The sequence below is a fragment of the Mesoplodon bidens genome, assembly GCF_964165515.1.
Source record: "Mesoplodon bidens genome assembly, chromosome: 1".
Classification (NCBI taxonomy): domain Eukaryota; kingdom Metazoa; phylum Chordata; class Mammalia; order Artiodactyla; family Ziphiidae; genus Mesoplodon; species Mesoplodon bidens.
In genome coordinates, this window is record NC_138176.1 from 225,329,343 (window position 1) to 225,354,780 (window position 25,438).

The 25,438-nt window shown below is 34.8% G+C and overlaps 1 protein-coding gene across 3 annotated transcripts in view; it reads right to left on the reverse strand.

Moving 5' to 3' along the window:
* The window catches only part of LRBA (LPS responsive beige-like anchor protein), an 808,478-nt gene that overhangs the window by 126,765 nt on the left and 656,275 nt on the right, over nucleotides 1–25,438 (reverse strand). For all 3 annotated transcript variants that reach the window (XM_081242275.1, XM_081242274.1, XM_081242273.1), the window contains exon 47: nucleotides 24,044–24,196. In XM_081242275.1, coding sequence (XP_081098401.1) covers nucleotides 24,044–24,196 — 153 coding nt within the window. The remainder of the gene's footprint in view (nucleotides 1–24,043; nucleotides 24,197–25,438) is intronic.

The window sequence follows — 25,438 nt, forward strand, 5'->3', positions numbered from 1 at the left end:
AAAAGATGTTCTAATTAATCAATTATATGCTAATATTATGTTTTACTGTACTTTTAAGATAAAACAGGATTTTAAAAGTAACTTAATAAAACTATCTTTTATCTTATTATTTATTAAAATTTCTTACCTTAATATATTTTGAAATATATATTTAAAATATAATCTCAACTATAATGTGTTTAAAACAAACTGAATTTATCTTTCTCAGAAAGCCTATTTCTTCCTCCTCCTGTAATACTTATTTTAGTAAGATAATTTACCCCATAACCTTCGTTAAAAATCTCAAGATCATCTTCAACTTCCTCCTCTTATGTCTATTATTATTAAGATATTCAGAATCTCTTCTCTATCCCCTCTGCCACTGTTTTAACTAAGGTCATCATCATCTCTTCCTTAGTTCCCTTTAACTAAGCCTCCTAACTGATTTTCCGGTATCTACTTTTTCCCAAGTGTAGTACGAAATCCACATTGTTATCTTTCTAATGAATAAACATAATTATCTCCCTTCCATGAGTGGTTCCTCACTATCTATAAGATGAAATACTAACTCCTTAGCAAGGTATAAAGAACTCTTCATAAATATGGCCTCAACCTACTTCTCAAGCCTCATCCTTGGCTATTCTTTCCCAAGAAACCTATGCTACAGCCATATAGAAAATCCCATAATTTCCTAAACACTTCATACATTTTCCAGGCTATAAGTTTATTCGTTTCACATGGCACTTGTCAAATGTCAGTGTCTGGGCAAGGGACATTTTAAATCGATCTCTGTTTAGTAAATAAACCAATAATCTTTGCATTCTATTAGTAGGTGATTCTTTAGAGTGATTGAAAAAAATTTTTCCCTCAACACATTTTCCTGTAGATTACTAAACTTTTATCTAATGTACAATACACCACACATTACCATATTCCAAACACAATATATTTGTTTTTGTTATTAAAAACAAGAACTACTCACTATAGAAATTTGAGAAGGAAAGAGTAAGACAAAAACACCCAAATATCAGCTATTAAGATGTTCATATATTCCTTTATAATTTTTAAAATGCGTAGATATCATACACATAAACAATTTTATTTTCAAAAATTTTTAGCATTATTGTAGTACAACTGATAAATAAAATTGTATATAAAGTATACACTGTGATGACATCACATATGTATACTTTGTGAAATGATTACCTCAATGAGGCTAACCAACACGTGTATCACCTCACATAGTTCTACCATTTTTTTTTGTGCGTGTATATGCTTAAGGTCTATTCTTCTAGCAATTTTCAACTATACAACACAGTATTATTAACTATAGTATTAACTGTAGGTTTTCATTTTATGGTGTCTATTAGATCCTCAGAGCTTTTCATCTTACAACTAAAGGCTTCTACCCTTTGACCAGCATCTCTGCATCTCTTCTAACCCCCAGACACTGGTAACCACAATTCTACTGTTTCTGTGAGTTTGACTTTTTTTTAGATTCCACATATAAGTGAGATCATACAACATTTGTCTGTCTCTGCTTAGCTAGTTTAACTACGTGTAATATTCTCTAGGTTCATTGTTGCAAATGGCAAGATTTCCTTCTCACTCATGGCTGAATACTACTCCACGGTACATATACCATATCATCCATTCATCCACTGTTGGACACTTAGGTTGTTTCCATATCTTGGCTATTGTGAATAATGCTGCAATGAACATAAGTATGCACATATCTCTTTGAGATGCTGCTTTTGTATCATTTGGATATATACTCAGAAGTGGGATTGTTGGATCATATGGTAGTTCTATTTTTAATATTTTGAGGAAACTTCATATTATATTCCATAATGGCCATACCAATTTATATTCCCATCAACAATGTACAGGGTTCTCTTTTCTCCACATTCTGGCCAACACATATTTTATATTGTCTTTTTGATAAAAGCCACCTTGACAGGTGTAAGGTGATTATCACATTATGGTTTTGATTTGCATTTCCCTGATGATTAGTGATGCTGAACAACTTTTCATGTACCTGTTGACCATTTGTGTGTTTTCTTTGGAAAAATGTCTATTCAGGTCCTTTGCGTATATTTTAATCAGGTTTTAAAAAAAATTAAGTTGTACAAGTTCCTTACATATTATGGATATTAATCCCTTTTCAAATATATGATTTGAAAATATTTTCTCCCATTCCATTTTGTTTATTTCCTTGGCTGTGCAGAAGCTTTTTAGTTTTATGTAGTCCCATTTGTTTATTTTTGCTTTTGGTGTCACATCCAAAAAAATCATTGACAATACCAATGTCAAGGAGCTTTCCCCCTTTATTATCTTCTAGAAGTTTTACAGTTTCATTTCTCACATTTAAGCCTTAAATTCTTTTCTAGTTAATTTCTGTGACTAGTGTAAAACAGGGGTTTCATTCTTTTGCATGTGGATAACCAGTTTTCCCAATACCACTTTGAAGAGACTATCCTTCCCCCACCATGCTATATTCTTGGCATCCTTGCCAAAGATTAATAGACTGTATACAAGTGGGTTTATATCTGGGCTCTCTATTCTGCTCCACTGGTCAGTGTGTGTGTGTGTGTTTATGCCAGTACCATACTGTTTTGATCACTGCAGCTTTGTAACAGAGTTTGAAATCATAAAGTGTGATGCTACCAGCTTTGCTCTTCTCAAGATTACTTGGGTTATTTGGGGTCTTCTTTGGTTCCATATGAACTTTAGGATTGTTTATTTTTTTCCATTTCTGTGAAAAACGCCAACAGAATTTTAATAGAGGTTGCACTAAATCTATAGAACACTTTGGGTCGTATGGATATTTTAACAATATTAATTCTTCTAATCCATGAACACAGGATATATCTCTATTTATTTCAGACTTCCTCAGTTTCTTTCATCAATGTCTTACAGTTTTCAGTGTACCGCTCTTTCACCACCTTGGTTAAATTTATTCCTAAGTATTTTATCTTTTTGATGCTACTATAAATGGGACTGTTTCCTTAATTTCTCTTTCTGATACATCATTGTTAGTGTATAGAAATACAACTGATTTCTGTATATTGATTTTGTACCCTGCAACTACTGAATTTATTAGTTCTAACTTGTGTGTGTGTGTGGTTTTTAGAGTTTTCTAAATGTGACAGTGAAATCTGAAAACAGAGATGTCACTTTACTTCTTCCTTTCTGATTTAGATACTTTTCATTTCTTTTTCTCACCTAATTGCGCTAGCTAGGCCTTGAAGTACTATGTTAAATAGCAGTGGTGAGAGTAAGCACACTTGTCTTGTTCCTGATCTTAGATGAAACACTTTGTTTTTCACCACTGATTATGATGTTGGCCGTAGGCTTCTCCTATCTGGCCTTTATTATGGTGGGGAACATTCCTTCTATATATAATTTGTTGACAGTTTTTATCATAAAAGAATGTTGGATTTTGTCAAATAAGGATACTGACCTGTAGTTTTCTTTTTTTGTTGTACCCATGTCTGGCTTGGGTATCAGGATAATGCTGGCCTTGCAAAATGAGTTTGGAAGTGTTCCCTCCTCTTCAATGTTTTGGAAGAATTTGCAAAGAATTAATATTAATTCTTCTTTACGTATTACTATTAGTAGAATTCACCAGTAAAGCCATCAGGTCTTGGGATTTTCTTTGTTGAAAGGTTTCTGACTACTGATTTAAACTCCTTAATCATTACTTGTCTGTTAAGACCTTCTATTTATTCATGATTTAGTTGGCAAGTTGTACGTTTGTAAAAATATTTTATCTATTTCTTCTAGACTACAAATTTGTTGGTGTATAATAATTTACAATAGTTTCTTATGATTTTTTGCATTCAGTGGTATTGGTTTTAAGGCCTCCAATTTAATTTCTGATCTTATTTGCATCTTCTTTTCTTCTTATTAAGTCTAGCTACAGGTTTGTCAATTTTGTTGATATTTTTAAAAAACCAGCTCCTAATTTTGTTGATCTTTTCTATTGTCTTTCTGATCTCTAATTTATCTATTTCTTCTCTGATCTTTGTTATTTCCTTACTTCATCTAACTTGGGGCTTAGTTTGTTCATTTTCTAGTTCTTTGAGGTGTAAAGTTACATTGTTTACTTGAGGTCATTCTTTTTTCTTAATAAGACATTTATCACTATAAAATCCCTCTCAAAACTGCTTTTGCTGCATCCCATAGTTTTGATATACTGTGTTTCATTTTCAATTGTTTCAATATGTTTTTGATTTCTGGGTTTTTTTTTTTTTTTTTTTTTTTTTTGGCAGTACGCGGGCCTCTCACTGCTGTGGCCTCTCCCATTGCAGAACACAGGCTCCAGATGCGCAGGCTCAGCGGCCACGGCTCACGGGCCCAGCCGCACCAAGGCATGTGGGATCCTCCTGGACCGGGGCATGAACCCGTGTCCCCTGCATTGGCAGGCGGACTATCAACCACTGCACCACCAGGGAAGCCCCCTTGATTTCTGTTTTGATGTATTCTTTGACCCATTAGTTCAAGAGTGTGTTGTTTAAATTCCATATATGTGTGAATTTTCCAGGTTTCCTCCTATTAATAATTTTTAGTTTTATGCCACTGTCATCTGGAAAAAAAAAAACTTGGTACGGTTTCAGTCTTCTTAAATTTAAGACTTGTTTTGTAACCTGTGATTTATCTTGGAGAATGTTCAGAATGCAAGTGAGAAGAATGTGTGCTCTGCTGCTGTTGGATGTAATGTTCTGCATATGTCTGTTAGGTCCATTTGTTCTAATGTTGGTTCAAGTCCAGTGTTTTCTTAAAGATTTTCTACCAGGATGATCCATCCATTGTTGAAAGTGGAGTAATGAAATCCCACACTATTAATGTATTGCTATCTATTTCTTCACTCTTTTTCATTCCTTTTGCTTTATTCTACTCTGGATAATTTCAAACGACCTATGTTCAACTTCACAGATTCTTTCTCCTGCTTGATCAAGTCGGCTGTTGATGCTCTCTCTTGCAGTTTTCATTTCATTCTTTGTTTTCTTCAGCTCTAGAATTTGTTTTATTTTATTTATTTATTTATTTATTTATTTATTTATTTTGGCAGTACACGGGCCTCTCACTGTTGTGGGCTCTCCCATTGCGGAGCACAGGCTCCGGACGCACAGGCTCAGCGGCCATGGTTCACGGGCCCAGCCACTCCGCGGCATGTGGGATCCTCCCAGACCGGGGCACGAACCCGTGTCCCCTGCATTGGCAGGCGGACTCTCAACCACTGCGCCACCCGGGAAGCCCAGAAGTATTTTTTTTATTGAACACTAAATGCATATTTTCACTCAATGTATAGGATATAAAAATGTATTCTGAAAATAGGTATGATCTCATTTGTGCAAGTAAAATTTAATTAATAGATATTCAGCAGTATAATTTCATTGCAGACAGTATAGTATATAACTTAATAACACAGAGTTCTTGCTTTGGAATTCCAGCTCAAAACTGATCAAATCTGTAACCTTGGCAAGTTACATAACCTCTCTACTCCTCAATTTTCTAATCTATAGAGTGAAGGAATAATAGCACTCACATCATAAGACTACTGTGATGATTAAATGAGTCAATCCAAAACTGCTTACAACAACCTCTGATGCATACTAAGTGCTCAATGAATATTAGTTATTATTACTATCTTTCTAAAAATCTAAACTTTAATGAAAAGAAACTTACTAAACAAAGCAAAAAATGAATAAATTTTGTTTTTAGAAAATATATAATGAGCATAACATAAAATTATAAAGGATATTGAAATATATTTTAGTCTCTTCTCTACTGCAGGAAAGATTAAAAAGGTAGAAAGAGGGAAATAAGGGAACATAAGATGTTTGCCAGAGAATTTTTCTCCATAGACATTCATTTGGTTGAAGAGAAATAAGTGAGATGGTGAAAGGTACCGTCCTAGATAAATATGGGACTAAGAAAGTAAAAAGGATAAAGGTATCATTGAAAAAGAAAAAAAAATCACATATTTACTATTTGATCCCTGGTCCGGGAAGATCCCACATGCCGCGGAGTAACTAAGAAACAACTACTGAGCCAGCACTCTAGAGCCTGTGAGCCACAACTACTGAACCCGCGCACCACTACTGAAGCCCACACGCTCTAGGGCCCGTGTGCTGCAACTACCGAGCCCGTGTGCTGCAACTACTGAAGCCCGTGCACCTTGAGCCCATGCTCTGCAGCAAGAGAAACCACCACGATGAGAAGCCCGCACACAGCAACAAAGACCCAATGCAGCCAAAATAAATAAATAAATAAATAAATAAATAAAAATACTTTATAAGAAAAAAATGTTTCTACTATGCTGAACAAAAAAATAATTTGGCTTTTATTGGAAAATAACTATTGTCATTGATACAAAACATGGTTTGTAGAAAGATTCTTTTGTGTTTTTGAATAATTAAAGATATTATATTTTGTAGGTAATAGAGGAAAATATTAATTCAGAGACATTCTGATGGTAGAAATTTTACACGCATTCATTTGGAGTACTTTTTCAATAGCACTTTGAAAACTGCAACCTATACTGTGAAATATAAATATACTGCAAGAAATTAAAATGTAAAACACCATAAAATTCAAAGAAAGCATGGTTGTAGAATTTTTGGTACCTAACTTTAATTCTTTATCTTTTCTTTACAATATGCTGTATAGTTGCTATTCATATGTTTTCTGCATTAATCATGTACTTAACCAGAAATTATCTTTACTAAACTACCTGTATTTTATTGCAATACTATGCTTATCCTGCATGTAGTCTTTTGTGCAACTTATTTCATGTCTCTCAGCATTGGGTATGATCTCTCAAACCAATGGACTAGTACTCAGGTTTGAGACACAGAGAAGCTAAAGGCTAAATTCCCCTCCCCTGTGATCATGGCAGAAACTACTAATCATTGACGGCATGTTCCAGGCAGACACTGCAAAATGAGCAGAGCTGGCCCTCAAAGAAAACACTAAGTTCTACTGTTGTCCTAAAGCATTTTGGTTCTCCCTGATAACTTTGGATGACTCATCCATTTTTTATTCATTCTTACAGCAAACATGCCCTCAGTACCCATTATGGGCCAGATATTGTGATAGGCCTGGGGATGCAAAGAAAAATAAGAGCAGTCCTCAAGTGGCTCAACATTTTGTGGAGGAAACAGGCAAATAGAAAGACCATCAAAATGCTAGAAGTGTGCATGTGTAGCTAAAAGAACACACAGGAGGAGCATCTAAGGCAGACTCTGTTGGTGTATTTTGGTGGTGGTGGAGAGTTGGAGTGTGGATGGAGGTATAATTAAAGTTTCCCCAAGGGAATTCTGAAAAATGTGCAGAAATCAGCTAAGTGAAGGTTGGGGGTTAGGGGAAGGGAACAGAGAAGGGGGAAAGGAGAAGTATTGGTTGGAGGAGCAATGTGGAATTTTTCCAAGCAAAAGAAGTAGCTCATAAAATGTGAGAGAACACAGCACTTTTAGAGCAGTGTAAGTTGTTCAGTATGACTAAACTATCTTCTGCAAGAGATGAATTTAGGGAAGTACACAGATAGATTGTAAAGAACCATGTATGTCATGCTACGAGTCAAAAAGCCTATATGTAACCACTAAGGTAAAAGCGATATTTGTGAGTCTCCAATTTGGGGAGTATACAATTTAGAAGCATCTTGAAATAGCATAAAGAAAAATAGTTGTTTTATATGATTTCCTATGATGCTGAATGAAATGTTCTCAGGGTGATCCAGAAATATATACAAGTGATCTGCTTCTGAGATGCAGATTAAATTTCTTCAAGGAATCTGGGTCACAGCTTATGCCATTTTACTTCTAAGAGGAATATGAATCAGAATCCATTATATACAATTTTCTGGTATATAGAATAACTGTAATATAGCCTAATGAAAATAAAACTGAGAGGATATCATTAAAAAGACAATTTCAAAGAATGTTCTGGAAAAGACAGGTTAAGTGGTTGATAATGGTTAAGTTGTATTCCCCCCTAAAACACAGAGGAGTTCTAACCCCCAGTACTGTAGAATGTCACTTTATTTGGAGAGAAGGCCTTTACAAAGGTAATGAGGTTAAAATGAAATCATTAGGGTGAGCCCTAATGATTCAATATGTCTACTCTCCTTACAAAAGGAGGAAAATCTGGACACAGAAATGGACATGCACACAGGGAGAAAGCCATATGAAGACTGGCGTTTGTTGCTACAAGCCAAGGAACCACCAAACACTGAAAGCTGAGAGAGAGGCCTGGAACAGATCCTTCCCCACTGCCTTCGAGGGGGCATGATCCTGCTGACACCCTGATCTCATATTTCTAGCTTCCAGAACTGTGAGATAATAAATTTCTATTGCTTAAGGCACAGTCTATAGTACTTTGTCACAGCAGCCCCAGGAAACTAATAAAACGGGACTATAGGAAAAGTGACTTCTTCTAAGAACTTAAATGACAACTAAAAGCAATAATTTACCCTAGACTGGACCTAGTATAGTAAGGTAAAAATTCTATAAAGAACATCATCATGTTAGCTAACAAAATTGATACATGGAAAGTAGATTACACATGTTACATTAATTTAAATTTATGAAATGGTAACTGTTACTATGGTTGCACAAGAAAAGATCCCTATTCTATGGGAATACATACTGAAGTATTTGGGGGTAAAGGGCCATGAAGCACATAATTTACCCTCAAATGATACAGTAAAAATATTACATATATGTGTGTATATTCTATATATATGCATATATATATATATAAATGTGTATTAATTTGTAATCACACACACGGAGGGGAGTGGGGTGGGGAAAGGAAGGGAGAGGAAGGAGGGGAGGGAGAAAGCTCACGTAAAAAAAGGCGGGGTGGGGGCTTCCCTGGTGGCACAGTGGTTGAGAATCTGCCTGCCAATGCAGGGGACATGGGTTCGAGACCTGGTCTGGGAGGATCCCACATGCCGCGGAGCAAATGGGCCCGTGAGCCACAACTACTGAGCCTGCGCGTCTGGAGCCTGTGCTCCACAGCAAGAGAGGCCACGATAGTGAGAGGCCTGCGCACCACAATGAAGAGTGGCCCCCGCCTGCCACAACTAGAGAAAGCCCTCGCACAGAAATGAAGACCCAACACAGCTAAAAATAAATAAATAAATAAATTTAAATTAACACTTGTTTAAAAAAAAAAAAAGGCAGGGTGTATAAAATGTTACCAATAGTGAATTCTGTGAGCTATTTTTATTTTTGCAACTTAATCTAAGTTTGAAATTATTCCCAAATAAAATGTTTTAAAAAGTTGTTTTTTTAATGCTGAGTATGAAATTATATTATAAAACGTGCATGAGAAATAAATGCCCCACATAGACTTACTTTCAAGACATTAAGTAATCACCTAAAGAATGGGAAGAAAGAGAACTGGTTTTTGCAAGGTTTCAATTCTTTTTTAATATTCACTTAGAAAAAAAACCTGAAGCAAATGTGACCATTGTTAAGATTTGATAAAGCTAATTACTGATCATTATTGCTTTATTCTCTACATTTTATCAAAAAAAATTTTTATGTACAAGGTTGGAAATAAAATATTTTTAGTAGGACATAAATGAGAGAAGAAAAGAAACATCCAAAACTGATTTAAGCCAAAAAATTCTAAAATGCCTCAGGAAAATCTGAGAAATACATTTCCATGTAAAATAAAAATCAAGTATCACAGTCATGGCATTTAATTGAATATATTCTTTAATATTATAACAGTAATGCTAACTAAATTTGCCTTTGCTTAAAAATAAAAAGCATCAGAATATCTACTTTGTAGAAAGTAACCTAACACTTATTTGGGATATCTATTAATAGAGAGAAAAATTGCCTCTTTTTCGTATTTACACAGTACTCACACAGCTATTCGTTAATTCCTAGCATTGCAAGTTCTTTGATATCCATCCTAAAGTCTACTTTCTAAACAATTCTAAAATAGAGTAAAAATAAGTAATGCTAGGAAAGCATGAAGCAATCCTTCTCTTCTTTTTCTTTCTTTTGGGGGAGAGGTTATTTTCTAGTTACCATAACTAAGGAGAGTTGCTGGTTTACACAAAATTTTTAGTTGGAAAAAAAATTTTTTGGACATACATCAGTTATTGGCAAATCACACAGACATAAATACCACAGTAAGCAGTCATTTATCGGGTATCACTGTGCAGAGTTGCATGAAAGTGTCCATAGGCAGAACAACCCCCACCCGCATCCCAGCAGAGATGCTGAGTGTCAGATCAACTGCCGCTGCAGGTGACATGGTCCAGTGCCAGGAACAAAGGCAGTGAGGGACTGGAGGCCCCTCTTCCCAACACCACGGAACATCACCAGCAGCAATGGTGCTCGTGAAGGGAACCAGGAGAACACGGTTCCTCTGTGAATTCCACTTCCAGTCACATATTGTGAGCGCATTAGTCTCACTTTTCTTCTGCAACCATCACCATTAGTCCCTGGCAGAAATAACTTCCAGCTGTACCAGACAGCATACTACTGTGATCATTTAAACAAACATTAAAAACGAAAAGGTAAATAGTATACTTTCTAAACCACCTTCTTTTTTTCTATTATAAAAAGTCTCTCTCCTTCCACCCTTCCCCTTCTCGTTACATCTAACCTCTAGAGAACATAAACTGCTCTGGGCAAGCAGTACATTATCATAAGGTTTCCTTTTTTTTTTTTTTCCCCCTAAAGTCAGTGCATCAAGGCACTTTAAGAACTTAAAGAAATTATGAAAATTGCTCTGAAATAAATCAGATCAGCCATTTGCAAAATAATATCCCAGGTAATAACTTGGGAAGAATATCCAAATTCCAACCATGGTGATTGGGGTGAATCTTTATAGAAGTATGACATTATTAGCATATTTAATCAGCGGTGCTCTGTTTAAAGAAGGGGGATGGTCAACAGAGGTTATAGAAGGGAAGCACAGAAAGTAAGAATTTGGCAACGTGTCCTAAATAAACCTAGAAGAGAGGTTGTTCAACCACATAAATATGAACATTATGATTTTTGTGGCAGGCACTCTATCTCTGTGTTGGAGACAGAGGCATCAAGCTAACATGGCCATTGAGATTTCCTTTGGAATTTACATGTCATTCCATGAGGGCAGGGGGCCTTGTCTGTTTTGGTTGCCTCTGTATCCCCAGAACCTAGAAGAATGTAAGCACTGAACAAGTATTGTTCAGTTAATTATGATCATCCAACTTTCTTTTATGCTAAATCAATATTACCATACAGTGATTTTTGCTGTTATTTGGATTCCCATACAGTTTTGGCTGAGAGAGAAACTGCTGGCCAGAAAAAAGAAATATGCTGGTTTCTTTGATGGTTAAATTCCTCATGACAAATAATTTTGCTTTATATGTTACCACGTGCACGTCTGTTTAGTGCAAGTTAGTAACTGAAATATTTATCAACAGTTGGCACATGAAAAAAATTAAGTCCGGCTGCCACTGTCAGGCTGCTCCTAAAATTTTCTGATTTTTACTGATTTTACATTTGAATCTCTTCCTCTTAAATTAAAAATCTTGATCTTGATGACATGAACACAATTACTCATTTGCTTGATTTACAATATACCCATAACAGTTTCAAAAGAAATACACCAATATTACCTAAATATAAGGCTAATAAAAAAGGTTTAAGATATTTTCTGGTTCTTTTGTCCATAATACATATCCTAGTAGGGGTATACTTATCCTATTAGGGTCACTTATTCCAAAGTCTTTTCAATTTCTAGAGATTGGATTTTTCCTCTTTTTTGTTTTGTTTTGTTTTTTTGTTTGTTTTGTTTTGCAGTATGCGGGTCTCTCACTGTTGTGGCCTCTCCCGTTGTGGAGCACAGGCTCCGGATGCGCAGGCTACACGCAGGCTCAGTGGCCATGACTCACGGGCCCAGCTGCTCCGCGGCATGTGGGATCTTCCCAGACCAGGTCACGAACCCGTGTCCCCTGCATCGGCAGGTGGACTCTCAACCACTGCGCCACCAGGGAAGCCTGGATTTTTCCTCTTTTCGATCTTATTTTTTAAGTTATATAAAACATTTAATAATTTCAAAGTCAAAACTATTAAAGAAAATTGATTCCACTTGTGAATATGACATTTCTTACTTTGGCCAGTGTAACTTTGGAAAAGACACCTGTAAGCTGGGTCAAAGGATAAATAGGTAACCTTGCTAGAGATTGGCAAACTTCCCTTCATTGGGAGTGTGTCATTTTGCATTCCCATCAGCAATGTAGGAGAATGCCTCTTTTCCCACAGCCTCATCAACAGAGCATCTTGGTGAATTTTTGGAATACTGCCAATCTGAAAGATGGAGATGGAATTTCAGTACAATTTATATTTCTCCTATTATGAGTGAAGTTGAATATTTTTTTCCATGTGTTTAAGGGGCACTGACATTTATTTTCCTGTGAATTGTTGCTCATTTTTCTATTATATTGTTGGGTTTATTTTTCTATAATTTTTAGGAGTTCTCTATAAGTGAGGTTCCCTAGCATTTGTCTAAGTTTTAATTCTCAAATATTTTTATTCAATTTGTCATTTGTCTTTTGACTTTGCTTCTGATGCATTTTGCTATGTGAAAATTATCTGTGTTTATGTAATCAAAGTGATCAGTTCTTTTATTACCTTTAGGTTTTCAGTCAAAGTTGGGAAAGTTTTTCCCACCCTCAGGTTATACAGAAATTCACTAAAGTTTTCCTCTAGCATTTGTTTCACCTTTTCGCATTTAGACATCTAGTCCTTGGTTTTTGGTCAGACAAATAAAACTAAGGTTATCTTTTTTTCATACAGCTAACCCATACCATTTATTATAAAGTCCATCTTTTCCCCACTGTTTTGAGGTTAGGATGGGGGTTTACATCTTCTCTTCCCTTAACTAACACTAAGCCACTAGGATAGTATCAATACAAAGTAGGTACTCAAGAAGTATGTGATGAATGAATAAATAATTGTGCCTTATTTATTAACTGTACCTCAGGAGATTCTGATGCAGATTATGTTTTCCATACACCAAACTTTTAAGATACACCTCTGTAAAAGATACAGTTTACACCTGAAACCAGGATTCTATAAGCAAAAAGGCATAGAAGTTCCACTGGGTAAGGAGAATAATGACCAGTGAGTCAAATGTGTACAAAATCAGATTGAGAATGGGCTGTAGAAAGGCCATAGGGTGGTATGTAGGGGGTTTTTATGAAAAGTCTAAAGGAAAATGAGAGTTTTGAGAAGAGCTGTTTGCAGGGTTTTGTTTTATTTTGTTTTCTGAGGTGGTAGTGGTAAGGATAAGGTTATGAGCTTTACAATATAGTTTTGTTTAACTTTAATAGTGGGGGTCACCAGGGCATCCCTCAAGCTTTTACCTTGCCACATATGCATAAAATAACATAATAGGTCAAAAGAAGATTGGAAACCCTGACAGAGAAAAATGACAGCTGGCACAAGTAAGAACTCTAAAATGTTAACAGGAAAGCTACAAGAAGGCAGAAAAATGTGGGTCATTTTAGCTAAAGAACAAAAAGCTCTATGTATCTCAACATTTTAGCACATCACAAAAAATACCTGAATATTTAACAATGAGTATACCAGAAAAGGCTATTCTCTGTCTAAGAGGCAGGGAAATGTGTAATCCATTTCACAAAAAGATTTATTTTCAAGGAAAATGGTGAAAAACATAGGAATTTGAAAGTAAAAACTTCAATTGTATGGAAGTTTTTCTTTATGAGAATTATCTCATTCCTGCATGATGCTGAGTATCTCAGGCACTCTTCTATTCATTTCAGAACGTTTCTATCAAGGTAGAGTAGTAAATAAAATTAATAGGCATTTTTCTCCTTTCTTAACTTCTTTAGAAGACATGAGATTGCATAAAACAATAGTTATAACACTGTACAGTGGGTTTATAACATATATAGATGTACTGTACATGAAAGGAGCACAAAACATGGGTAAGGGGATGAAACTGAGTTGGAACAGTCACTATATTTTACTGGAATTAAGCTAATATTAATCTGAAGTAGATTGTGATAAATTAAGATGCATTCTGTCCCTAGAGTAATGACTAAGAAAATAACTAAAAGAAATAAATAGTAAAACAATAAAAATTTAATGAAATAATATGGTAGACTAGAAATATCTATTTAATATAAAAGAAAATTTTAAAGTAAGAAAAGAGAAACAATAAGACCCAAGACTAAAGAACATAATCAGCAAAATGGCAGACATGAATCCAATCATATCAACAATAGCATTAAATAGCAGAGACTATCAGACTGGATAAATAACATGATCCAGCTATATGCTATCTACAAAAGACAGACTTTAGATTCAAAGACAAAATAGGTTGAAAGTAAAAGAATGGAAATCTATGTACCATGCAAATAATAACCACAAGAGAGCTGGATTGGCTATACTAATATTAGGCAAATCAGACTAAAAAAGTACTAGAAACAAAGAGGGACAATTTATGATGAAAAAGAAGTTCAGGAAAATAGTGCTGAAAAATGCCCCAACCTTGAAAAAAAGATATCAGTTCCTATCTCTAGAATCTGGAAATGTTATATATGGAAAAAGGGTCTTTGCAATGTGATTAAATCCAGGATTTTGAGATTGAAGCATCATCCTGGATTATGAGGGAGGGCCCTGAATGTAATCACATGTACCCTTTTAAGAGGAAGGTGGAAAGAGATTTCACTATAGACAGAAGAGGAGAAGGCAACGTGAGGACAGAGGCAGAGATCGTCTAAAGGGAGTATAACACTGATTTTGGACCTCCGGCCTCTAGAACCATGAGAGAATAAACTGCAATTGTTTTAAGCCCCCAAGTTTTTGGTAATTCGTTATAGCAGCCATTGAATATTAATATATGCACCTAACAGCAGGATTCGAAAACACAGGAAGCCAAAACAGAACAGAAAATAATATTTGGGAACTTCAACATGTAACTAGCAAAAGTTTATAGACATAGGCAAAATCAGCAAAGATATAGAAGACTTAAACATAAAAACTTGATCAACTGACACCTATAGAACACTCAACAACATAAGAATACCCATTCTTCTCAAAAGCAAATGAAGAATTCTCTAACACAGACCACATAGTAGGTCATAAAGCAAGTCTCAGTACACTTAAAACAACAGAAATCATACAAAGTATATTCTCCAATCACAATGAGATTAAATTAAAAATAAAAAACAGAAGGAAATTTGGAAAATTCACAAATGTTTAGAAACTAAGCAGTATAGTTCTGAAAAACCCATGAGTCAAAAATCACAAGGGAAATTAGAAAATGTTGTGAGAAATGAAATTAAGCAAACAAAATATCAAAACTTACGGGATGTAGCAAAAATAGTACATAAAGGGAAATTTATAGGTGTAAAAGCCAATATTAGAAAAGAAGGAAGAGGGACTTCCCTGGTGGTCCAATGGTTAAGGCTCCACACTCCCAATGCAGGGGGCCAGGGTTCAATCTCTGGTCAGCAAACTAGATCCCGCATGCTACAAGTAAAAGAGCCTGCATGCCGCATGCCACAACTAAAACGGCCCACGTGCTGCAATTAAAAAGATCCCATGTGCTGCAACTAGGACCTGGTGCAGTCAAATAAATAAATATTAAAAAGAAAAAGAAAAAGAAAGAAAGAAAAGAAGGAAGAACTCAAATTAAAAAAACTTGTTTCCTTACTGTATAGCACAGAGAACTATATTCAGTATCCTATGATGAACCATAATGGAAAAGAATATTAAAAAAAGAATGCATATATATATATAACTGAAACACTTTGCTGTACAGCAGAAATTAACACAACATTATAAATCAACCATATTTCAATTAAAAAAAAATAACTAACTAGTTTCCCAAATTAAGAATCCGGTAAAAGAGCAAACCAAATTCAAAGCAAGCAGAAGGAAAGAAACAATGAATATTAGAGTGAAAATCCAATGAAAGGAAAAAAATAGAAACACAACAGAGAAAAAGCAATGAAGTGAAAAGTCAGTTCTTTGAAAAGATCAACAAAACTGACAAACCGTTAGCAAGACTGACAAAGGGAAAAAAATGATACAAACTACCAAAAATCAGGGATGAATGAGGTAATACCACTACCCACCTTAGCGACATTAAAATGATTATAAAGCATACAATGAACAACTTCATACAAATAAATTAGACAACTTAGATCAAATGGCCAAATGCCTAGAAAGACCCAAACTACTGAAACTGATTCAAGAAAAAAATTGAGAATCTGAATAAACCTATAACAAGTAAAAAATTGTTTTAGTAATTTAATATCTTCCCCCCCAACACACATAAAATGTCCTGACAGCTTCAGTGGTGAATCCAATTAAACATTTAAAGAAGGAATAATAGCAATCTCTCCCAAGGTCTTTCAGAAAATAGAGGAAGAGGTAACACTTTGCTCTATCTCATTCTATGAGACCAATATAAATCCTGATATTAAAATCATACAAAGATATCATGAGAAAACTACAACCCAATATTCCTCATGAATATAGATGCAAAAGTCCTAAAAAATAATAATTTCTCAACAAAATATTAACAAAAAATACAGTACAGATCAAAAGAATTTATATCATCCAAGGGTGATACACTCATGGAATGCAAGGTTAGTTTAACATCCAAAAGTCAATTAATGTAATATATCATATTTCACTTTTTGTTTCTTGTTTGGAAAACTTTTCCCTAGTCCAAGATCACAAAGAATTCCTCCTGTATTATCTTCTAAAAGTTTATAATTTTGCCTTTGGTTTGTTTTTTTATTGATTCATCCACTTTTTACTTTATTTTTAAAGCTTTAATATATTTTAATTTTTGTTGATGGTATAAGGTTACAACTTAATTTTTTTCGATATTAATATCTGTTATGGGTTGAATGGTATTCCCCCAAATTCATAGGTTGAAATCCTTAACTTCCCAGTAACTCAGAATGTGACCTTATTTGGAAATAGGGCCATTACATATGTAATTACTTATGTTAAGATGAGGCCATACTGGAGTAGAGTGGGTCCCTAATCCAATATAACTGATGTCCTTATAAAAAGGGAAAATTTGGATACAGAGATAGACACACATAGAGGGAGGATGATGTGAACAGACGTAAGGAGAGCACAGCTAAATACAAGTCAACAAGAGGCCTGGAACCAATTCTTCCCCCACAACCCTCAGAAGAAACCAACCCTGCTGAACTTTGATTTCAGACTTCTAGCCTCCCAGGACTGTGAGACAATATATTCCTGTTGTTTAAGCCACCCAGTTTGTGGTACTTTGTTATGGCAGCCCTAGGAAACCAACACAATTACTATTTGTCTCGGCATCTAAATTGAGAAGTCCTTCCTTTCCCCACAGATCTGTAATACCAACTTTATGATAGGTGAAGCTTCTTTATGTGTCCTGGTCTGTTTCTGGGTTCTCTGTTCTCTTTGATTAGTCTCTTTCTCCTAATTTCCCTAATTACTACAGCTTTAAAATAATTCATGATATATAGTAAAGCAAGTCCCTCTGAAATCTGTTCTTGTTCTCAGAAAGGGTTGTGGTTATAATTGGCCCTTTACCCTTTGCAATCAGTTTTTTATATTCCAACAAAATGAAACAAACCTACTGGGACCTGGATTGGTTTTCATATTGCATTTATAAACAAATTTGGGGAGAATTAATAATCTATCAACACAGTATATCTTTTTATTCCCACTTATTTAGGTGGCCATTCAGAACTAGAATTTTCACGGTAAATGATATACAGAACTAAAAGCAAACCAAACAATAATAATTTTAGCTTTTTAAAATTATTCATACATATCTGTCCCCTTTCCCCAGGGCTTTAGATCCAGCCACTGCAGGGAGTGGGGAGGTGGAGGGAAGGATACGCCCATAGTTGAGAATAATTATCACCAACTGTACCACCATGACTATTTACATTCTTGGCCATATCATTATCAATGTGTAAAATGAAAAGGCAATTGGAAAAGGAACAGTATGAAAAAAGCATGTTAGCTTCTGGCATTTGTATTCCAAAAAAAAAAAAAAAAGTTGCTTAGTCAGCTCTCTTAAGAAACAGGGTTTTGAATCCCATCTCTTCAGAAAATGGAAACAAGGATATGAATACAGGTCAAAAAAGTGCAAAACCCCTTTCAAACCTCAATCAAACCTTTCAACCTTACAGTGTTTCTAAACACTGTAATTTAGAACATAATATGCTATTACAATAATCTAATTGCTGTATCACTACAAATTCAGCCATCTCAAGCTGCAGGTCTTGCTATATGTACACATACAGCACTTTTTCATCAGGGAAAAGAGAGCCTTAGTCTCATCACTTAAGAATTGTAAATTTTCCATTCAAAGGAAAAAGTAAAGACTGACCTAGTTCATGCACATATATAAGATCTATGAAGATTTACGCTGAAGAGATTTAAATTTTAGCAATAGATAGGAAAAGACTAGGTTGGTGGTGAAATAAAATTTGAAATTTTTATTTTTCTCGTAGACAACAATATAAAAAATCACTTTTAATCTGTCCATATATTATCTGGAAAGAAGATAATATACTCATTTAATTTTTCTTTATCTTCTCAAGCAAGTGACAACCCATGTCACCTTTATGAAACAGCAGGAAAGAGAGAAGCTACAGAAGATACACAAAAGCAAAGGTGACTCTAACTGGTAACCTCAGGACAACTCATTAATAGGAGCCTTCCTTTACTAAATTCATGCCACCTCTCAGCCCTGAGAAGCTTTCTATTTCAACAGTCTAAGTTATCAAAAAGGAAGTAACCTCCAAAGAGTAGAGGTATTGTCTGCCTGGTTCACTGAGTCTAACAGTGCTGGTACATAGATAGGCAACTCAGGAAGTACCTGTTAGATGAACAAATTACTTTCACTATTATTATAACTTGAATAAATTATACATCCTGCAGCAAAAACAAAATGCTCCACTTCACCAACTTTTATAAACTTTTACAAATAATATTACTGCTGAGAGTATGATTTTCTTTGTCTCTTATTCAACTTAAAACTCAAAGGTTGTAAGAGGCAGGATAATATAGGTCCATAACATCGATCTTATATCATGAGATAATGATGAGCAGTCTGAATTCACATATTTTCATATTATTTGGAAGTATGGGAACCTGTTTCTCATTTATATTTCTGAAGCAGTATTTGGAATAATTTTTCTTCTGGTCTAGGAAGTATTAAATAAAACAGACCAATCTCTTGGATGTATTTAAGACTGCTTTGGTTTTACCCTGATTCCAACTCTTCAGAACAAAGAAAATTTAATTTATATACCTGAAATAATAATCAGACCTATGAAGGTTTTCTTTCTAAAATACACAGGATATTATCTTCTGTGTATAAATTCAACACTTAAGGCCAACTCACAAATCCTTATTTACATCTTCACTACCTACAGAAAGCTCAAGGAGTAAAATAGTTATAGATAAGGTAGCAGTTACAGTCCTCTAACACAAAGAAAATGTAGCGTTACTGTCCACCATCAAAATCATGCTCCTAAAAATATTCTATTCCCTTGAAATAATACTTGGGCAACCAAATACTTTAAAAAGGCATGCTGGGTATCTTAAAATGAGTATGTCAGTTAATTAAATCTATGGTCCCCTGCTACCAATGGAGTACTGTACAATCTGTTATTATTCACTGTCCTATAGATCATCTGTTCTTGGTGCTGGTTTGTTCCAGGAAGAGAGACAGCTGCAACACTATATCCCTGTTCAACCTGAGGACCATCTGACTTTAATTGTAACACACAGCTTGATGTGGCTCTGGCTATGAGAAGCCAAAGTATCGTCTGTAATAATCTGGAAAAGCAGAAACCTGCCAACAGAGGGCTGAAAACAGGGACTTGTGCTGTCTGGCTGCCTGACGGGCTGCAGGAAATATGATTAATGAGCAAGGTATAATGATATCAGGAACCCGATTAGCACCACAAAAAGGTCACAGATCAAAGTAGTATGCATTTCATGAGCTACAATCATTGCATAAAATCTGTGGACTTGAAGAGGTAAACCAAAAAGAGGAGGGCGATAAAACCCTTATGTGATAACAGGCTAACATACATAAAATACCATACTAATAATTTAGTCACTTACAGAAAGTTAACAGGAAAATTTAAAACGAATCAATATGAACGGCACCATAGGAAAGCTTTGCTCATCAAAGGTGTATAATAAATATTTTTGAATGAATGAATGAGTTATTAAATTCTTTCCTAAAGGCACATGTAAGTAAAATCAAGTATTTTCCTAATTATGAGTTAAAATTATCAGAGATGTAAATATTTGACTGTAAAATGTTTGCATTTAACTTGCGGTAAATTTTTATGAGTTCCTGTTAAGAATATAAGCTTATTCAGAAGCTAAACTATGAAGACATCTGTAAAACTCAGAGAAAGAGGAATCACTGGGACAAATGTTTAATAACTCAATAATAAGTTACATTAAATGTGCAGTTAGTATTATAAAATACTACTGTTTAACATTTCATAGTCATACATAAGTTTAAAGCATGAGCAGGCAAAACCAAAATCTTATTGGAAAACAATTTGGTAAGTTGCCACCTTCTTTTCCTTGGTGCCCTTGTGGGACTTGTTCCAAAATGACCTCTTCTGAGGAGAGGGTACTGAGAGTAGGGATGGGGTACTACCAGAAGAGTGGCTTACTTTACTTTATACAGTTACATTTTCTTAATTGTCAAAATATTGTTGAAGAGCTTTAAATATAACTTACTCAAATGTTTCTGCCTCTTAGACCTCTTTTAAAGCAAACATATTAACAAATTTCTTTGTATTTTTAACAATACTAAATACGGTAATGATTAATAGAGAGTTGGTTCCCTTGAGACTTAAAAGTATAAACTGAGAAAAAATGCTTCAATAATAAAATGATCAGAACATGGTTTTAATTTTTTTTAATATATTCCTCAAGAATGGGGATGATTATTTATACCTTTCAAATATTATATAAATATTATTTTATATCTACCTAATAGCAAAAACATTTATTCACAATGGTGATTCAGCCTGCCATATACTGTTGCCCCACAGTAAGCCCTCAGGCACTGCAGCCACCCCCAACGGTGCACCCCCGGGGACTCAGGAGGGAAAGAACAGGATACTGGCCCCAGACAGCTAAGGTGTATATCAAAGGAATGACTTCAAAGAGCCCAGATTCTTGCATCTTCCCATACATAGAGACGCACTAAATTCATTAATTTGAGATACCTGGTTTTCCTTAATTAACAGTAATCTTTTGATGTTCCAACTACCTGGGCTTGAAGTACTTAGAAAGTCCACTGAATAAAACATAATTCTCAAAAAAAAATGGTGATTCAGAAGGAACCATTAAAAAGGAAAAGACAAGCCACAAACTAGGAGAAAAATATATGCAAAACATATGTTGGATAAAGGATTTTTATGGAGGATATATAAAGATGTCTTACAACTAAATAATAAAAAGGCATACAACCCAATTAAAAAACAGGCAAAAGATTTGAATAGATAGCTCACCAAAGAACATATTAAGAGTAGGAAATAAGCCTGTGAAAAAATGGTCAACATCATTAGTCATTGGGGAAATACAAATTAAAATCACAATGAATCACTGGAAGAGCTAAAATAAAGAGGATTGACAATACCAAGTCTTTGCAAGGATATGGCAAATTGAAGCTTCACATATTGTTGGTGGGAATGCAAAATGGTAAATATATTCTTATCATATGACTCAGCAATTAAACTCCTAGGAATCTATCCAAGAGAAATGAAAACAGATATCCACCCTAAGACATATGCAAATATTCTTAAGAGCCTAAAACTGGAAAAAAGCGAAATGTCCATAAACTGGTAAATAAACAAAAGGTGTTATATCTATACAATGGAATACTATACAGCAACACAAAGAAATTACTGATATATGCACAGTATGGAGGAATCTCAAGAACAGCATGCTAAGTGAAAGAGTCAGGTACAAAAAGACTACATATGGCAGGATTCCATCTATATAAAATTTCTAGAAAAAGCAAAACCAAAGAGACAGAATCAGTGGTTGCCTGGGACTACGACTGGGAGCAAACAGATACAAGGAAACTTTTTGGAGTGAGGTAAGCTGATTGTGCTGATGGTTACATAACTGTATACATTTATTAAAACTCATTGAATTGAGCACTTTTAAAAAGATGGATTTTATGTTATGCAGATTATACCTCAAAAACGTGTCTTAAAAGCATAGAAAATTATTGAAAGCAAAAAACAAACAAAAAAACCCCCAAAACTGCAGAATGACTAGACCTTCTATTGACATCTACATACCCCTGGAGAGAAAAAAAATATATATATATGACCGTAGACAACTGCCACATTTAAAAGTTTGACATCTCCTTCAACATCTTTCAGAGCTAAGCTTTGTCTTGGTCTCCCATTTTAATTAGTTAACTTAAAGATCTTGAAAAATACATGCAGTAAACCAAAATGCAACATGTACCTTAAGAATGTGATAGAATAATGTTAGGTGCTATTGCCTGAAGGCCTTTTGTAAGCCAGAGAAAATTCTAGGTATTTTACATACATAATTACAGTTTTACACAAATAATTTTCAAATTACAACGAGGAAATCAAGGCTCAGAAAGGTTAAATTGCCTAAGGTCCCATAACCAGAAATGTGAGTTATCCCCGATTAGGAAAACTGGTCTAACTTCAAAGCCTATGCTCTTTCCACTCCCCCTGCACTGCTTCCAGTATATGTAAAATATGAATTTTCAGTAATAATGGGATTACAATTAGGATCTAGAATACTGTTCAGGATTAAAATATTATTGTTGGTAGAAAAGGTAAGCATACCAAGAAAACTAAAGTGAAATAATTTTCCTTGTTTTAGTGAAAATTAAAAACACAATGCAATTTAGGTTTCATTTTTATTTTACTTATTTATTTATTAAATAAATTCATTTATTTGTTTGTTTTATTTTTTAATTTTTTGGCTGTTGGGTCTTTGTTGCTGTGCGCGGACTTTTCTCTAGTTGCGGCAAGTGGGGGCTACTATTCATTGTGGTGCAAGGGCTTCTCATTGTTGTGGCTTCTCTTGTTGTGGAGCACAGGCTCTAGGTGTGTGGGCTTCAGTAGTTGTGGCATTTGGGCTCAGTAGTTGTGGCACTCGGGCTCAGTAGTTGTGGCTCGTGGACCCTAGAGCGCAGGCTAAGTAGTTGTGGCGCATGGCTTAGTTGCTCTGCAGCATGTGGGATCTTCTCAGGCCAGGGATCGAACCTGTGTTCCCTGCATTGGCAGGTGGATTCTTAACCACTGCGCCACCAGGGAAGCCCTAGGTTTCATTTTTAATATGAAGTATGAAGTATGATAAAGAAACTACTTTAAAAAACTGAGAATAAAGCTCCCTGACTCTAGGCATTTATGAAAGTTAAAGGCAAAAAAGGAAAAGTCATATATTTTTTCATAAAATAATCCAGAACCCATACAACAGAGGACATTAAAGAGTCCACAGGAGAGGATTATGAAGAGTTGTAAGCATAAGATGTATGACAAGATGTAAGTACAATGATTATTGCACTTTTCAGTTTTTAAGTTTTCATATTCTAAATATTAGATGAAGATTTCCTTCAAAAGACAGATACAGCATATAATTTGAAAATCTTGTTTCTATTATCAAAATGTACAATGGCCTTCCAACCTGAAAACAGAATTATGTTCTTCTCCTAGTACAAGAAACTCATATTTGAAAAAGCATAGAATTCTACAAGAAATTCACTCATAATCTTGAATCATCATGTTCATATAAAAGTAACCTAAATTCTGCATAAAAGAATAAAAGACACCATTATACCTTTCATGTCAATAAGATTTTATAAAGTATATATGGAGATTCATGAACTATTACATCACTTTCAGTTATCCCTATCAACTACAGTTTTTCCCAGAAGAGCAAGGGTTAATGATTATACCAACACATGAAAGATACTTTGAGAAAAGGCTCATGACAGACAGAGTAGATGATTACTATCTTACCAATCTGTTTATGCGAACAAATTCTTCTGAGGTTTTGGCCCAAGGAGGAAGTTCAACATCAGACACTACGGTCCCATCATCCATCACTCCAAGATTATAATTATTGAAGTTGACAAACATCTCAGGGAGATAATAAAATTCAGGGATCAACTCCTATATAAAAATAAAAGACAATGTCATATTACAAATTGTAGAATACTGACTAGGTATTCATAAAAGGGCTGATCATTTCCTATTGTGCAGAAGAACAAAATAAACATAGGAAAGTTTTTACTCTTTTCATATCATAGCCCTATCACAAAGTTTTATTAAGGTAGACAGATCCCATCCAACCAAATTTAAATAACACCTTACTGGGTGGTCACATGCTTTCCTTTAGGACAAGTCTTACAAACTCAAAACTCTTATATACCAACATTTGAGCAATATTTGAGGTTTGACAAGAGGTAAACAGAGTTTAACATGCTGTAATATCAACAACAGCTTAAACTAGATTTTTTTGAGGTGTATGGAATTTTTGCCAGAAAAAAACAAAATCTTTATAAGCATTAAAATGCTTTGGTCCATCACCAACCAGGAAGATATTCATTGCATTTAGCCATGGTGTAACAGTATGTTTTGTTCATATTTCAAAACATTCAAGTTTAGTTTTAAGGTACTAACTCTTATAAAAGATCAAAATTTATCATCAGTCTAGAAAATGACCTGCATGAGAAACTAAGAATATAAACATGACTTTAATAAGGACATTTACAATACGCTTTAACAGGATACTTAATAAGCAGAAAAATGCAGCCAGTTAGGTTTTTGTGTACAATAAGCCCCATGTATAACTATTTCAGAGGTCCTATACATCAGACTTGAAATCCAGTCTTGACATGGGTCAGTGACTCAGTGGTCTTTCAGATACCCCCTCAGGGCCAGCTATGGCAGGCCCGGCTTTCCAAATGGTTGAGTGAAATAGGGAGGTCATCAGATTTTGGACAAGGTCAGTATGAACTCAACTAGAGCAAAGAAAAAAAATTCAGCAGGAATTAAGCTATTATCACCTCCATCATCCATGTGAAATGTTCCTTGACTCTGAATCGTACATCCTTTGTTTACAATCACAATAATTAACTAAGCAGGGTAGAAATGAGCTTGTCCTCCAAATGCCTGACAACCACCTGATCATTGACTTGCAAAACATTTAAACTGAACAAAATTAATTTTTTTAAAAGGAAGATCCTGTTAAGTTTAACCATAAATGAAATGATGCAATGTTCATACAACAATTTTAAGAATGTCTTCTCCAAAATGATGCATATAAGTCTAACTGACAAAAGACATATTTTATGCAACAAAAAGCTATATTCAATTTGTTTTAGCTAAATAACTTACTGCATGAGATGAGTC